Source organism: Stegastes partitus, unplaced genomic scaffold (assembly GCF_000690725.1).
Source record: "Stegastes partitus isolate 25-593 unplaced genomic scaffold, Stegastes_partitus-1.0.2 Scaffold88, whole genome shotgun sequence".
NCBI classification, from domain to species: Eukaryota; Metazoa; Chordata; class Actinopteri; family Pomacentridae; genus Stegastes; species Stegastes partitus.
Window position 1 is genome coordinate 193,191 of NW_007577819.1, and position 16,305 is coordinate 209,495.

The 16,305-nt window shown below is 42.0% G+C and overlaps 1 protein-coding gene across 1 annotated transcript; it reads left to right on the forward strand.

Moving 5' to 3' along the window:
* The first annotated feature begins 878 nt into the window (after positions 1–878).
* Positions 879–7,785, forward strand: LOC103353874 (transcriptional repressor scratch 1-like). Its single transcript, XM_008277050.1, has 2 exons — positions 879–993; positions 7,058–7,785. Exons 1-2 carry the CDS (start codon positions 879–881, stop codon positions 7,783–7,785), a joined length of 843 nt encoding a protein of 280 aa, XP_008275272.1.
* The last annotated feature ends 8,520 nt before the right edge of the window (positions 7,786–16,305 follow it).

The following is a 16,305-nucleotide window of genomic DNA, read 5'->3' on the forward strand; positions in this document are numbered from 1 at the left end:
CTCTCTCTCTCTCTCTCTCTCTCTCGGTATAAATGCCAACAGCTGATCGGGAGACGGCACACTCACGGGCACACCTCGCTGCTGAAGCCGCAGAAAGAGAGAGACGAGGGGAAGAGAGAGAGACAGAGGGGATGCTGCTGATCCATCCGAGCGCAGGGATTCTTCTAACTCACTAACCGGGAATTAATCAGGACTATTTCTGCTGCAAAAACGGGGACGGCTGTTCTTCTTTTTTCTTTTTTTTTCTTTGGGGAGGAAAAAAAAAACAACAACAAAAAGCTTCCAATTCTTTCCTCCTCTTATTTTCTTCGCATCCCTCCCTCCCTCCTCCTCCATCCTCCTCCTCCTCCTCTTCCTCCTCCATCTCCTCTTCTTTTAAAGAGGCCCGAGCGCGCAGCGGGGTGTCTTCCATCGCTTCTGCTGGGTTTTTCTTGTTTCAATTATTTTGTCATCTTTTTATTTTTATTTTTTGATTTCTTTTTGCGCGCCTGAGCGGTGAGCGCACAGAGCACGAGGCTCCGACCCCCCGGAGGGAGCTGTCCGGTGCTGAAGTTGCATTTCTTCCCTCCTCTCCGTGCGCAAAAAAGGACTAAAAAAAAAAAAAAAAAGAAAACCCGGGCAGACGAGAGGACACGCAGAGGAGCAGAGGAAAGGAATCAAACCACAGCTTCATCCAAAACCTGAAGACAATCCTCCTCTTCCTCCTCCTCCTCCTCTTCCTCCGGTTCTCCGGTCCGTCCGTCTGTCTGCTCGGTGTGTCACGGCCGGATCAGCACGCTGGCCAGGCCGTCGGCGATCGGCTGAGTGTGTGTGTGTCGCTGTGTTTGTGAGAGTGTGTGTCGTCGTGTTGCGTGTGCGTGTGTCGGCGTGTCACCACCATGCCAAGGTCTTTCCTGGTGAAAAAGGTGAAACTGGATGATTTCTCCACCGGGGCGGATTTGGAGAACGCCTACCGGCACCGGACAGACCTCAGCCTGCGGCTGCATGACAAAGGTAGGTCAGACTGCCTCCGCAGCGAGAACTAACAGGTGTCTCAGAAACAAATCGATCTTTAAAAGAGGAGGAGGAGGAGGAAGACGAGCAGGGAGCCTCACATGCATGTATGAGAGCTGAGAGGCGGATTCACCTGCTGCGCCCTGGAGGGATTCCCTTTCTGTGGTTGTTCTTTAAACGCGACCCCAGGGGCTGCACATGGGTGCATCCAAACACAAAACATCTCGCATGGACTCACAGAGTGTCGATACTGAGCATATAATGAGCCCGGTTTTGTGCATTGGGTGTGAAAAATCGTGCAATATTTTCACACTTAATCAGGCTTTCTGGTTGTGTTTCCATCTGAAAGTTGTTCCAGGCGACCTGTGGGGCGGTGAGGGTGCAGCAGCAGCAGCAGCATTGATCAGACAGCCACAGTCAGGCTGCCCTACTGAGGGGGCACAAAAACTCATCAGTGCATTGAAACACATCTAAAAGTATGGCAGCTACATGCACTTTAGAGGACTGCAGGAGCTCAGAGGAGCAGAGGATGATCACTAAATCCTCCTCATCATCTGAGACTTTATTTACTGTGAAGCTGAATCAGGTTTTGCAGGAGTTGAAGCAGAAAGGTCACTTGTTAAATCAACTACATCAAGTGTGTTCCGTGTTTCCATCCTGCTCTGGTCCTCTCCCTTAAAGTCAGGTTGAAAGAGTTCCCTTGGTTTTTGGTGGATTTGGCCTCTCCTGCTCCTGCAGTGTGTGATGTTTGAAGGAGCTCCTCGGTGTCCTGAAGGTTGCACAGAATCATCTTTGATCTCTGATAATTGTGTGAAAGCTGCACACGGGATTGTGCTGATGAATCCATCCACCCGCCGCCTGCAGGTGCGGCACAAATAAACTTCTTTTATGTAACAACGCTGCGATACGGAAACTGTTTTTGTTTTTGCTTCATTTCATAGAAAATTGGCCTCAGCTCAACACTCTGCATGGGTTTTTTTTTTTCTTTTTTTTCCTGAGCTGCACGTCCAGGTGTTTCATTTTTGCAGTGTTTGCAGATTTCTGCACAATGATTCCTCGCCAAGACTTCAAGATTTTCTCCTCCCAACAAACCTTAAATCAGGATCACAGCACTTGTTCATGAACAGGAGTAACAGATTCTGCAGAACCTCAGGAGTTGATTGTTTGTGATGGTGTAACTGTTGAATATTTTTTGTAATAGTATTTTTAGTCGCCTCTTGAGGCATAATGAAGCCTGGCCCCTTCCAGCTCTCCTCAAACGACAGAATGAGTCATTATTTTTGTGTCGGCCCTGAGCTCCTCCAAAAGCTGTGAATTTTTCCCCACAACCTGTAACTGTGTGCGTCACATTTTAAAGGAGGGGGAGAGAGAGAGAGGAAAATAAAAAAACAGCCTTTACCATGTAGATGAAGCCTCCTGCCTCCACCCCGGCATCATTGTCAGGTTTGCTGCACACCAACATGTGTATCCCCCTCCTCCGCCTGCGATTCTCTGCACGTAAAGCAGAAAAAAACAGAAGCTGTCAGTGGTGTATTTATAATGTCGAGGTTAACAAGCCCTGCAAGGTTTGACACGCGATCTGCCGCCTCAGCAGCAGCGAGCATCGCAGCCTGTCCCGGCCACCTTTTGTCTCCGTCTCTAACATTTGATGTTAACAGCTTAATGCGGCTCCCACATCCATCCAGCACCACAACAGCAACTTTCTGCACGAAGGAGCCGGCTTTTGGAATAATTTATGTCTCGTCCGCGGTGTGCGGTGGGACTGCGTGGATTCAGGAGGGACATGTGAAGCGGCTGTTAATCGTATGTAGACGGAGATGCGTGTGTGTGTGTGTGTGTGTCACATGCAGCTTGTTGCATCTCATTCATATTCCTCAGACACTGGAGGAATCATTTTAAATTGAACAAGGAGGAAATTATTAAACAGTATTTTCCCCTGAAGAAATCACGTCTAAAGCACATTACGTCGCTCATTGGGATGGTGTTTATGAGGAATCACACTTCGGAGACAGAATTTGTGACAAAAATCCAATTAATCACAAGATTTTATCCAAAACGTATCCAGAAAAAAAGGCCATTTTGTGTTAATTTCAGTCTGTATCTGTGGATAGTTTCAGTAGATGCAATGCAGATGTGACTTCTGAAGTTAAATGAGAGGCAGAAATCAGATCAAATCACATAAAGCTTATTATTTGAGCACATTTTAAAGTTGACAGAAGCAACAATAAAATGTGCAAAAACAAATTTAAAATTCTCGAAAACAAGACGAAGAACTTGCAAGGTCAATTACTAAACCATAGGGATAAAAATAAATATAAAACGCTGAAATATTATATTTGAAATATGCACAAAAAGGACACGTGGACTCTGTCGTCAGGGGCAGTTAAACAGGAATTAAACCGACTAGTTTTGTGCAATAAACCGAAGCTTAACTCTCACACTATGGACAGAGCTGAATACAGGAAGTCAGCAACACTGTTTGGTGCAAACCGACACATTTGTAAATCCATAAATAAAAAAGAAAATTAAGAAACGTGTGTTTAAACTGACTGTAAACTGAATCTAAAAACATGCTCTTCATTATGCATTCCTATGCGTAGTCATGTCTGTAAACACGTTTTCAAATACATATAAAATTAAAAAGAATTCTATTTTTTTTCTCCAAATATGCAGGTATCCAGAGGTAATCACAGTATAATCCAACTGGTTTCAGTGTCTCTATTAAAGCTGCAACAGTTGTCAGTTCCTAAATGAACCTGCAGCTGTTTTGATAATCGATTAATCGGTCATTTTTTAAAGTAAACTGACTGATTGCAGCTTCTTAAATGTCAATATTTCCTGGTTTATTTCCTCCTCTATGATGGCAAACTGAACATCTTTGAGGACAAAACAAGACATCGCCATCTTGGGACACTTTATAAACCTAAACGACTAATCGATTAATCCAGGAACTAGTTGACACATTAATCCTGACTAATCAGCTTGGCTCATTTTCTTTTTCAGAGAAGGAGTTTAAATTCTCTGATTGTAGCTGTTTTCTCTATATTTGTTGTTTTCTTCACTCCTCTGTGACTGAATCTCTTCGTTTTGTTGATTCATGAAGGCATCATCTTGGGTTTTGTGAAACACTTTTCCTCTTTTATTGACATTTTATAGACCAAGTAGTTAATCAACCAACCTCTCCAACTATATTTTGCTCATCCTGCAAGTCATCAACCCTCTGCTTTGTAAAAAAACAGCCTCACCACGGTGCACTGAGCGAGGCTGCAGCGCCGGCCGGCCTGCTGTCACTGTGCCATCGGCCTGCAGTGCACTGGATCCGTCCGCGGTGCTGATGCTCATTTTCACACGCTAAATCAGCTTTCTCAAGTTCAGGGTCAGCCTGTGTGCATTTATCTTTCACAGGAGAAGTGTCTTAACTGCAACCTTAGAGGGCTGAGAGGAGGGAACATAGTGCTGAATAACACTGCAGGCTGTTGGTTTTCCTTACATGCCCCATCACGGGGCAGACACTGTCATATAACGTGATGCTAATTCACATGTTCGCTGCCGTGTTGCTGGTGCGGAGTTAAATCCACAGATGCAGGGTTAATACAGAGAAAGTTGCAGGACAGATACTGAAGGGCAGCAGCTGTCAGGAGCTTTCACACCTGACAAGGAGCTTATTAAAGTTAGTACCAGCGTAGGTGGAGATTTCATGGGCGGTGCAGGAGGTTGGTCTCCTTTAATATGTAGAAAAAACAAATACAAGACTTTGGACGCTATAATGCTACTAAAGGATGCAACAATGCCTCAGATAGGTGTTTTTTCCTCAGCATGAAGCTCTTTTCACTCTCAAAATATGAATTATAACCTCATAGAACCACCAAATCTATTATAGAAAACATAATTAGATTCATACATTCAATTGGATTAAATTTATGTGGCGCCAATTCACAACATGTCACCTTACAGCATTTCACATAGTAATGGGAAAACCTTACAGATTGTAAAAAGGAAAACCCAATAGTTCCCAAGTTCCCTTTGGACTGCCATTGAGCTAGCGCTTAGCCACAGTGGGAAGGAACCAGAAACCGCCGATACATGTTCAATTATAGTTTGAATTTTACGTTTGACTTGTTACATTTCCAGAACAAGTCAGTGCATGAAGATTCCCCAAAATGCAAGAAAATAAGTGTTTGAGAGTAAAAAAAAATCTCAAAATCTCATCATGTGTCCCCTTGAATTATGAAAAATTGAAAATGAAGCTTATGCAAATCAAATAAAATCCATAAAAGCAGCTAAACTTAAAAAAAAAACAATGATTTTTTAGTAATTTATGATCAAAACACACACAACCTTGTGGTTTCCCTGCCTGGGAACTACATGTGCATTTCTAGATCTTGCCAGAGGTTTATGTTTCACCCACTTTGTCGTCATGTTTGCATTTATGCTCCTTCACGAATAAACTAATGCAAACACATACAACAGCGTCTCCTGTCACCGCTTGTGTCCGTCCGTCGCACTCAACGGCTTAACGGCGTTTCTGCATGAAACAAAACAGCACCATGTTAGGAACTGGATGAGTAAAGGGGCTGTTTGGAATATTCATGCTCACCAATTATCCCTATGTATGTATTATATATAGAAATATGAATGCAGAGGCAGGGACAGCGCAGGCCGGCTGTTTATCACAAAGGTCGTTATGTATGTAGCTGTTTGCACGCCGGAGTAAGTGCTTATTTAATTGCGCCGGTTCAGTCGGTGTGATGCCGGTCAGAGCACTGAATCTCTGTCATTAGTGCGTCTGTTAAGAAAAGATAAGCTGCAGAAAACTCTGGTTCTCATGTTCTCAGCGGCTGCAGCAGCAGTCTAATGGTGTTTAATGTGGTTCTCACTGATTTCTCCCACTCAACTCGACGTCTTCCTCGTCACATTTTTACTCACTGTGGGCTCTTTTTCGTTTTACTGCAACATAAAGTCCTGCACCTTTATGGAAACAGTACAAGTGTGCCTACAAGTAGAGAGAACTGTCTCCTGTGCTGGATGACAAGGTTTTGATGCCATACAGAACAAAAAAGAAAGAAAATATAATAAAAAAATGGAAAAAAGCTGGAATCAACATGTGCAACATTTTGTGCTCACAGGTGTTACCAATACTGGAAAAAAAATCTGGCTTTACATAATATATTTATTCTACTATTTATATTTTATAGCTTCCACAAACTTACAATTTTCCTCTCTGCTCTGCACATCAACTCTGGAAATGCTGAATGTATCTCCCACAACTTGCTCCTCTCTGTGCTGTTTCTGAGCCGTGCTGCATTTATTTTATTGATCAAATGGATTTTATTTGTCTCTCTAATTTGTTTCCACACTCGTCTCCATTCTGCTCTGTGTACACGTCCTGCAGTTCAATCGAAAAGTCTTTTTGTCATGTGACTGTGACTCAATCGTGGATTCTCAGTAGTACTGAGGAGCGCAGACTTGGTTTATATGTTATAATTATTAAAACGAGATGTGTAGAATGAAGTGATTTTGATTAAATGTCAAAATTTGAAGCTTGCATTTAGTTAACTTTCCCGACCAAACCGCATGCCGCAGGTGATTCGTTCTCAAATTTCTCGAAAGTTGAACATTTGATCATTTCCACTGTTTTTACTGGTAAATGGTGTCATTTTGGTATTTTGTTTAGAACGATAAAAGGCCTTTTAAACCTGCCGGTGGCCTTCAGAGATTTAACTAGTTGATACAAAAATAATAAAAAATACAAAAGGTCAAAAATCCCAGAGAGCAGACAAACAACTCAAAGAACAAAACAAAATATGGTGTCATTTTGGTGATATTTCAAAAGAAGCTGCACATTTTGGGGTTTAAAAGGTTGAACAGACGTGCAGTAATGAATGCCATATTAGTTATATGATCTGCTTGGGGACTGTTGTTGCCACTAAAATCCTGTTTTCCTCCAAATATAGTTCTGTTATAGCAAATCTGCATCATTCCTCTCTGCTAAGTTATGTCAGAGCTGCATCCTTTTGGTCCACTTCCACTTGTATAACCTGATACCGTTCTCTTTCCGTTCCAGCTGGTTACATCAGCGACTACATCAGCCCCGTTGTGTACGATGGTGAGAGCGACAGCGGCATCAAGGTTCCATCTCCGGATCCCCTCTACGATGGCATCCACAGCGACTATGGGGCTCCCGATTCGGAGTCCCCCGACAGCCCCGGCTCGGAAATCACCGACGGCTACATCAACGGAGACGCCGCCGTGAGCGAGGGCTACACGGTCGACGCCTTCTTCATCACCGACGGCCGCTCGAGGAGGAAAGCTCTGGGCAGCCCGCGGACCATCCAGAGGCACACCTGCAACGAATGCGGCAAAACCTACGCCACGTCTTCCAACCTGAGCCGGCACAAACAGACACACCGCTCGCTGGACAGCAAGCTGGCCAAGAAGTGCCCGACCTGCGGGAAGGTGTACGTGTCCATGCCCGCCATGGCCATGCACCTGCTCACGCACGACCTCAAGCACAAGTGCGACGTGTGCGGGAAGGCGTTCAGCCGGCCCTGGCTTTTACAGGGCCACATGCGCTCGCACACGGGCGAGAAGCCGTTCGGTTGCGCCCACTGCGGGAAGGCCTTCGCCGACCGCTCGAACCTGCGCGCTCACATGCAGACCCACTCGGCCTTCAAGCACTTCAAGTGCAAACGCTGCAACAAGACCTTCGCGCTCAAGAGTTACCTGAACAAGCACTACGAGTCCGCCTGCTTCAAAGGCCCCTTCTCCCCCCTCGGCCCTCTAGATGCATGACCCCGCTGCATAGACGGAAACAGGACTGCAGACGTGAATTACCCTTAAAGACTCAACTGCAGACACAAACAGTATATTTTTTTGGGTCAGAAAACGACCTCGCTTTCCTTCCTCACCCCCCCTTCCCCCCTTCCTCCCACCTCGCCTCCCTTGGAGCCTACTCCTGATGATGATTATGATGAAGATAGCACAATTTTTTCTCCTTGAGATTTGCCCACTTAAGGATTTAACTGAATCGACGCATGCACTTCCTCAAAAAAAAAAAAACAAAACAGACTCCTCACCTCCTCTTCCTCTGTCAGTCCGGTGACAGAGACACTGATACTAACATGGCTTCCTCCTGGCATCTAGATACAGTTCGACTCGGCGTATTTTGGGACAGTGATGACGAGGATGTTGATAAAGACAATAGCGAGCCTCTAGCTACTAGTTTCCTTCCTGCACTGAAGCGCAGTGAAAGAGTTTTTTCATTCTGATTTTGTTTTTTGTTTCTTGTTTTTTTTTTTCTCCGGGGGAATAATAGTAATAATAATAGTAATAATAATGATAATAATAATGCTCTGCTGCACCAAGTGACCATATTCTCTCCACTACTGAGGTAAAAATACTATTTATTTATTTATTTATTTATTTATTTAAGCATTGTTTTTTTGTCTCAGTTTTTTTTTAATGTATTTATTTATTGTATGTTTCTACTTGGTTTGATAACGACAAACGGTTTATTTGTTGCACTTTAATTTCTGTATATGTATGTAGGATATTTGCCAACCTCTTTTTACCACTACAGGCCAAAGCATATGTCACTTTTTTTGAGTACTATTTTTTTTTCTTTTCCTATTATGTTGTTTACCTTTTTTCTTATTATTGCATGCAAAAAAAAAAAGAAAGAAAAAAAAATAACGAAAAACCTATGCCAACATCATAAAAAGCTTATGATTTTTTGCCAAAATCCTATAGATAGAACCCGAGGGCAATATTTTTCTCTTGGAGCCTCCATAGGACTCTTTAAAAAGCAATAATCACCTAATGCATGGTATTTTATGATGAAGTTATGAAGTATTACCTACTACTGTATAGCAGTTTAAAAATCAGGTATGTTTTACTTCACCTATAGTCATAAACAGAAGAATACTAATATTACAGACATCAGGGAACATGCCAATGTAGTGTTAGAGTAACAAAAAGAAAAGTCCTGTCTTTCCTCTCTTGTTATGCACTGCCTGCCTCTTAGTGAGTAGAACTAAAGTAGGATGTAGGCTAGAGAGGCTGGGATCAGCTGCCTGCTGGGTGTGAGGCCTGTTGTAGGATAAACACTGTACGAGCCTGACAGACTGAAAGCTGCTAACAACAACCAGGAGAGGCTTCGCTTTGGATTACCCAGATTGGATCATTGGATAATTCACCCGAAATCTGTGGTTCTTTGAAGGTTGTGAGACGTTAAACGGTACGTATACCTTGAGTCGTAATGTGACAACAGGCTGTTTTCCACTGCAGGAACTTGTGAGCTGTTTTAGGGCGGTTTAGAGCTTTGAGCATGGTTTGACTGTAAGAACGAGACCCGTAGAACCAATTTCTTGACCATTTTTGTTGGAGAAAAACGACCCTACAGCAGGGTTGGTACCTCTAAGTGTTGTATAGGTCGTGATGCTAATTGGTTAAAGTCAACACGACATATACCATTTTTCTGCCCTCTCAATGTCCTAAATAAGATTTTTCCACTTCAACAACATTTTAAAATTAGCCATACAAACTAACACACCAAACCATCCATTGCTCTGTTTCCTATGTGCACATAGAACCGGAGTTACGTCCAGTAACTACTATTTGTTCAGTGCACTTGGGGTCAACATAGAGGCCCAAGTTGTTGAAACCTGTACCAGAATGGAAGCAGAAAGCTTGAAAGGACGGCTGCTATAAACAGCATGATCCCACTTCAAGAACCAGAACCTCATAAAGTCTCTTTTGGGGTTGTTTTCAGGGGTTGAACAGAATATTGTGCACCATTTTTTTCAACCCTTTTGATTTTCTCATTAATTACACATCATCTTCTGTCTAACATCTACAACGTAAAAATTGAATCTAATAAAACAAATCCTCCGTTGGTTCACTTCCTACATGCTCATAGAACGGAAGTCATGTCCAATCACTACCATCTGTTTTGATGCACTCAGAGTTCATGTTGCCTTCAAAGCTGTCCACAATGGAAACAAAAAGCCTAAAAGGGCCAATTAGGGGGCTATTTGCTGCGAACGATGGTGCCACCAATTTGTGTGATCCAAGGAAAAAAAACAAACCCCGTAGTACCTCTCCAAGGGCAGTCGAGTGAAAAAATACCTATTCTACGTTAGATATTTCTAAAAACAACAACACGCAACAATTTTTTGTCCTCCTGATGTTCTTGCCAAATCTTCTCCTCTCCAACATCGCCTTCAACAATGCAAAATCCACCCAAGTAGAGTTACGTCAAGTATTACTGGAAACCTATACACCTGCTCCAAGTTCCTGCAGTGTAAAGCCACCTAATAACAACCTTCTGACAACCCTAAGAAAGCTATCTTATCTTTGTCCCAACATAAACAAGGTTAAAACAGCAAACAGATTTGGAGAATTTCTGCAAAAGATGTGCACCAGGTTGTATTTAGCAACTCCACTTTCAATAGTAAAGCAACACAAAGTTTGGTGGGTTGTTGAAGTTGGACTGAGGTCAACTTCAACTGCAATCCATTATTCAGCTCCCCTTCCAGTGCACTTCAAAACCATAAAGCGTGCATTCTTAAACCACACAGAAACAGCATGCACTTTAGCTCGATGGTGCGACTGCAGCTTAACTGTTCCGGTGCTGATTATCCTGCAGCAGGCCCCGCTCACCCCCACTGGGCCGACCACAGGCTTTACTCTACGAGAGATTTACCTACAGACAGGCAAACTCGAATCAACCCTGACCCCGTAGATAATTTAACCGTTAATCTAGGTGGTCAATACCAGTGTTGCTGAACCCAGTTCTCTGCAGCTCAGAAACCTTTTCTACAGACTCATGGAGCTTCCCAGGAGACAGACTGACGACACGCAGATCTGCACACAAAGAAGTGCTTGTTTATGTTCATCCGCCATCCGATACAGTACGTCCACGTCCTAACCTTGTATATAAACATTCACGCAGTATGTGCACACGTGCATGGGTTGCATGCCCGCACATGCGAGCACACAGTGCCTGCCGATGAGCCGTTTTGGGCCTGGAAGAAAAAAAAAAAAAAAAACCTTTTGAAAGGAAACGGGTTTAATATTCAGATGTGAAGGAAGTTTTGATAATTGCAGTGCTTCCTCAGGCATGAGATTACTCAATTAGAGATGGAGTTGACTGATATTTAACACCGTTTAGGGTTATAGGGACAAAAGGACGGCGCGGTGATGTGGACCCATTACCTGACGTAATTTACATCCAAGAGATAGGAGCTGTGCGGCGTCAAAGGCGGTCACATCTGAGGGGGTACAAAAAAAAAGTTTGACAATTTTGCTGCACAATGAGACGATAGAATCTTTTCTAAAGGAGCTTTTCTGAGAAAATTGTAGCTCGCGAGTCAATAAGAAGGAAGCAATTTTTTTGTGCGTGTGTGTGTTGTGACAGTGTGTGAGTCAGCAGATTGAAGGTCTTATCTTTGTCCTTGATGTCTGAACTGGAGTCGAGCTGCAATTACTTGAATTGTATCAGATGATTAGTCATTTTTGTCTTTGTGTTTTTAACCCTCCGCCAAAAAATCCTCACAACAAAGTAGGTTAAATTAAACCCGTAGGGTGAAGATTTCTTAATGCATCTCTGAGACATCGGTCCCTCGTAGAAATATGTGTAATAATCAGGACAACAGCCGACGTGTCTGCTGTTGCTGAGCGAACTGCTCTCTCTAATTGTTGTTTACTTATCGCAAATTGTATCAACGTGTACTAAAACTCTGGTCGCAACTTTGCACTGCAGTTTAAAGATCTTAAGCGTGTTTGGCTGAAGCTGTTTCTGGTCTGTTTGGTGGTTTTAAGGCCGGACGTGATCCGCTGTGGGTCTGTTTGTCTGAGTCTGCCTCTTGGTTCGAGCTCCGGGTCTGGTCTCTTTAAGCACTTCCATTCTAGTCATCTCCACCTTAAAGAAAGTAGCACAATGAAACTAACTAGAATTCAGGTAGAGAAGAATTAAAAAAAAAAACCTTGTACTAGCTTGACCTCTCTTCTTTTTTGTATTTCCAAGTTAAAGAATGATGATAACCTAAATAATCATTTATTGCAAGAGGGTTTGTAAAGAATCCTTTGGATTGAGACATTTTTACTGCTGTATAGCGATATCTGACACACCTTACCTCAGGAGGTTTGGATCTCTGTTGCAGAGTGAGGATCTCCTGGGTTTTTTTGAGCCAGTATTCAGACAATGTAAGCACAATGAACACAAAGCATTTTGTGGCACTTCATAATAAAGAATAATCTTAACCAACCGAGACAGTTTGTTGCAGTTTTGTGTCGTGTCTTAAGATATTCTTTCAGTCATAACGAATACACATGATATAGAGAACAGGAGCAGTGGTGGTTTAGCGGTGGGTAATGCAGCTTTTTTTTTTTAATTTGACCCTATAATTTCTCCTCTGTTTAAGTAGCTTTTAAGGAAATTCATGCTAATATAGTGAGTTTACCTTTTAAGTCAAACAAGTGCTCGGTTCATTTGCATAGAATAACACTTACTGTGGACTAAACAGGCCATCCTTTGCATTAGCTGTGTCAATATTGTATGTTTGAAGAGGGACTGGGCCAACATTAGTGCACAGTGGGCTCGTTAATATTCTTTAAGCTGCCTGGATGGTGAAATAGTGCAGGCTGATAAATCCATATTAAGCAGCGGTTATGTAGGTTAGAGCCCCTGAAAGCTTTGTTTCAAATAAGTCTTTCTCTTCGACCTTAATAAAGTAAGAATCTGAGTTTAAGTTTAGGTAAAATATTCAGATCGGAGCTCAGAAGTATGTGCGCACAGAGCGGAAAAAAGGAAAAGCAAGCTGCAATTACAGTGGAACAACAGTGTCTGGGTGTTTTTTGTTCACATTTTTACTCACCGTGGGCTCGTTTTTCACTGCAGTATAGAGTCCTGTACCTCTATGGAAACAGCAACCATGACTAGAAGGAGAGAGAACTTAAAAATGTCTTTTATGTAGTATGAGACAGTTAAGATGCCAGAAATCATTTAAAAACTACAAACATGCATTGCTTTGATTATTTAACATACCAAATAAAATTTAAAAAACAGAATCAACATTTTTCCAAGTGTCCACATGTGTTACCACTACTGGAAAAAAAATCGTACAGACATTTTACTACTTAGATTTTTCAGTTCGTTTATATACTTCTCCTATAAACACTGCCTGCAGTTCAACCGAAAGGTCCCTGAATTTTTGCCACATGAGTGTTTAAGTCACTCACATCCTTTCAGTTACGCTAGGAGAAGCAGAATTTTTTGTGTTTGTACAAAATCTGGTTATTTCAAACTCTTTATTTTTGCCAAATTCTTTAATGGGACATATAAAATAATGTGATTTCAGATGAAAGATAGCTATTTATTTCAGTTAAGATTTGTTTAATTTTGCCAACAGAACTTTAGATTACACATCATTTACTCACTTACTACTCAATTTGCACATCATTTTGTTTGTTTTTATGCTTTCTGACTCTGATAAATGCTGGAATTTTGGTCATTGTGCCTTTTAAACTCCATGAGCAGCTTTTGGAGTTCAGGGGATTCATTTACGACTTGTTGCAAAGACTGCACGAGAAGTTTTGCAACTCACTAAACTGCAGGAGTGTTTTGGTGCGCTGTGCAATGTCGGCATGTTCTCACAATGACTTACAGACGGGTGACAAATTAAAGGAAAAAACCTGAACCCTTGACTCCTACGGTGAGCGGATCTGGTTCAGCATCTGTCGGGCTGTAGGGGGGCATTTCACTGACCTGACTCGTCCCCTTAGAGGGAAGAATCGCTGCAAGGAAATGGAAAGTTGGTCCAAACATCTGAGGGGTCGCTTCCAGGATGCTTAAATCCAACAGAACACTTGGATGAGTTTGGATTTTCAGTTCTCCATCATTAAAACACCAAATTAGGGAATAACGTTTGGAAAAATGGTGTTTATTAGAGTTTAGATGTTTGAATAATTAATTCCAGGGAGCATGGAGGCCATTCTAAGGGTCTTACTTCTTACTGGGACACTTGATATGATTTTTTCCTTAAATTTGTCACCAGTCTGTATTTGGTTTATGGTGTAAAAACTACTTAAAAGCAGCTGTTTCATAATGTTCAACACACTACACAACATGAAAAACGTATGCTAGAGGACGTTCTGTTGACTTGGTAGAGCCACACACACTGCAGAAAGAACTGGAAGTAGTTTTTTTTATTATGGCAACTTATGATTAACTGTTTTCTTGCTGAAATTTAAAGGGAACGCAGCAACATAATTATACAGTTATGATGCCGAAATATGACATCGAAAACTTTTGCATCTTTAGAGGTCAAGACAATTTGACAAGGTTATGTGAAAAGACACAGTTTTTAAGTAATGTCTACTGACTTTTGTTGTTTTGCCATCATTAGAGCAACCTTTAATTAGATTATTCATATTTATTACATTCGATAATAATGAATATTTTGCAATTAATATTCTTTGTTACATCACGTCATGCAGAAGGTGATTCAGTTAAAGTTTGTTCAGTTTAGAAACACAACTTCTCCTGCTGCCCTTAAAATACGAGTTAACTTAAGGGAGGCTTAATAATTATTATTGACACGTAAAATGATCAGTTAGTTGAATAATATCAGCTCAGCATCTCTCTTACATCAGTGTTACAGATTTTTGCATCATCCCAGTTCATTGTTTGACATTTAAAACTGTCGCCTGCTCGTTTTGAAACCATTTCATGACTCAAATACCACGTGAGGCTTCTGGTTAATTTGTTTTAAAATAAGTGAGTTCAAGGAGTGAATTCAATACTGACCTGTTTTCATTATTATCTAAAGAAACAACCAGGATTGGGTGTATTTTAAATGACACCTGGCAGGTTTTCACTGTGATCGGGATCTTCAAGCTGCGAAAGAGGAGTTTAAACCCTCAAACAACTCACTTTGTTTCTTTAAAAATGTAATTCATAAGTTGACTAAAATCTTAGATGCTAATTAATCAGACCTCAAAATCAGACAACTAATGTTTACACAGTCTGAAATGATCTAAAAATAATAAATAGACATTTCAGGTGGAATTAGTTTTAAATGAACAAAACATCTACACAAGTAAATTCCTGTTAAATGTTTCTCAGTGCGGCTCATCGTTCAGTGGAGTCGGAGTCCAACCTCGCTGCTCGCTCCAGTCAGCACAGTCAGTCCAAATCTATTGTTGCTATGCCAACACCTGTGGTATCCAAGGCAATAAACTATCTACAGTATCTATAGTAGTAAACCACCTGAGCAGCCTTAACAAAGACACAATGCAGTAGCCTGCAGCTTTATGAAGTACAGTATATTTGCCGAGTCTAAACAGAATATTGGTTTCGCAGCAGAAAAGACAGAAAAGTGGCTGCCCACGTCGATGAATCACCTTCTCCTCTCGGTCCAGCTTCTCCTCGTCCTTCTGCTTCGTCTCTCGTCCTTTTCCTCCGTCCTTCCTTCCTTCCTTCCTTCCTTCCTCCCTCCACGTCTGGTTCATTTCTCCTCTCCCTCCAACCACCTCTTCCTTCTCTCTCCTGCCGAGTCAAACCAGGCCATCGGGCCTTTGAGGACCTGAAAGTCATTTAACTCCTGGTAGATAATAAGTCTTAGAATATAGCTCCTCTCAGATAATAAGCTTTATCACTTGATTGCTCTGCACGCTCCCCACTGTCTTTAGATTCATGTCCAGGGACCTACTCGAGCGAATCACACTATTTCCTCCCTGGCAAGTCAAATTAACGCCGTGCGTGTGAGCGCAGCGGCGACGGCTCGCCCAGAGGAACTTGCTGAGGGTGCAAAATAAAAAAAAAAAAAAATCAAAATAGCAAAGGTTAGTTTCAGATGGCGTCTGATTGGTGAGAGCAGCTCAGGTTAAATGTCCCCAACTGCGACATTAACCTCTTTATTTAACCTCCTGCTGACTTTCATCTTGATTAACTTTGATACCAAACTGAAGCCCTCGTCCTCCTTCCTCCTCTCATATCGCCAATGTTCTCCCTCATCCTGACTAAAACCACTGCAGCGTTAGCGTTCTGCTAAGTCAATGTAGTAATGGTACGATTCAGATCGGTGCTACAAGAAGAAAACATCAAAAGGAAAATGCAACCAGGTGTGATTCTAAACCTCTTTAAGTCGATTCTAGGTAGAATTTGGCAGCTCAGGGCAATTTAATGTACTGATGTTGTTTTAAAGAACCTGCACAGCCTTCATTTTATTTTGACAACTTGCCCAGAAAAGATCTCAGTGATGACCTTAAGGCTGCAGGAGAGCTCACAAGGTGCTAGAATAAGAAACCTTC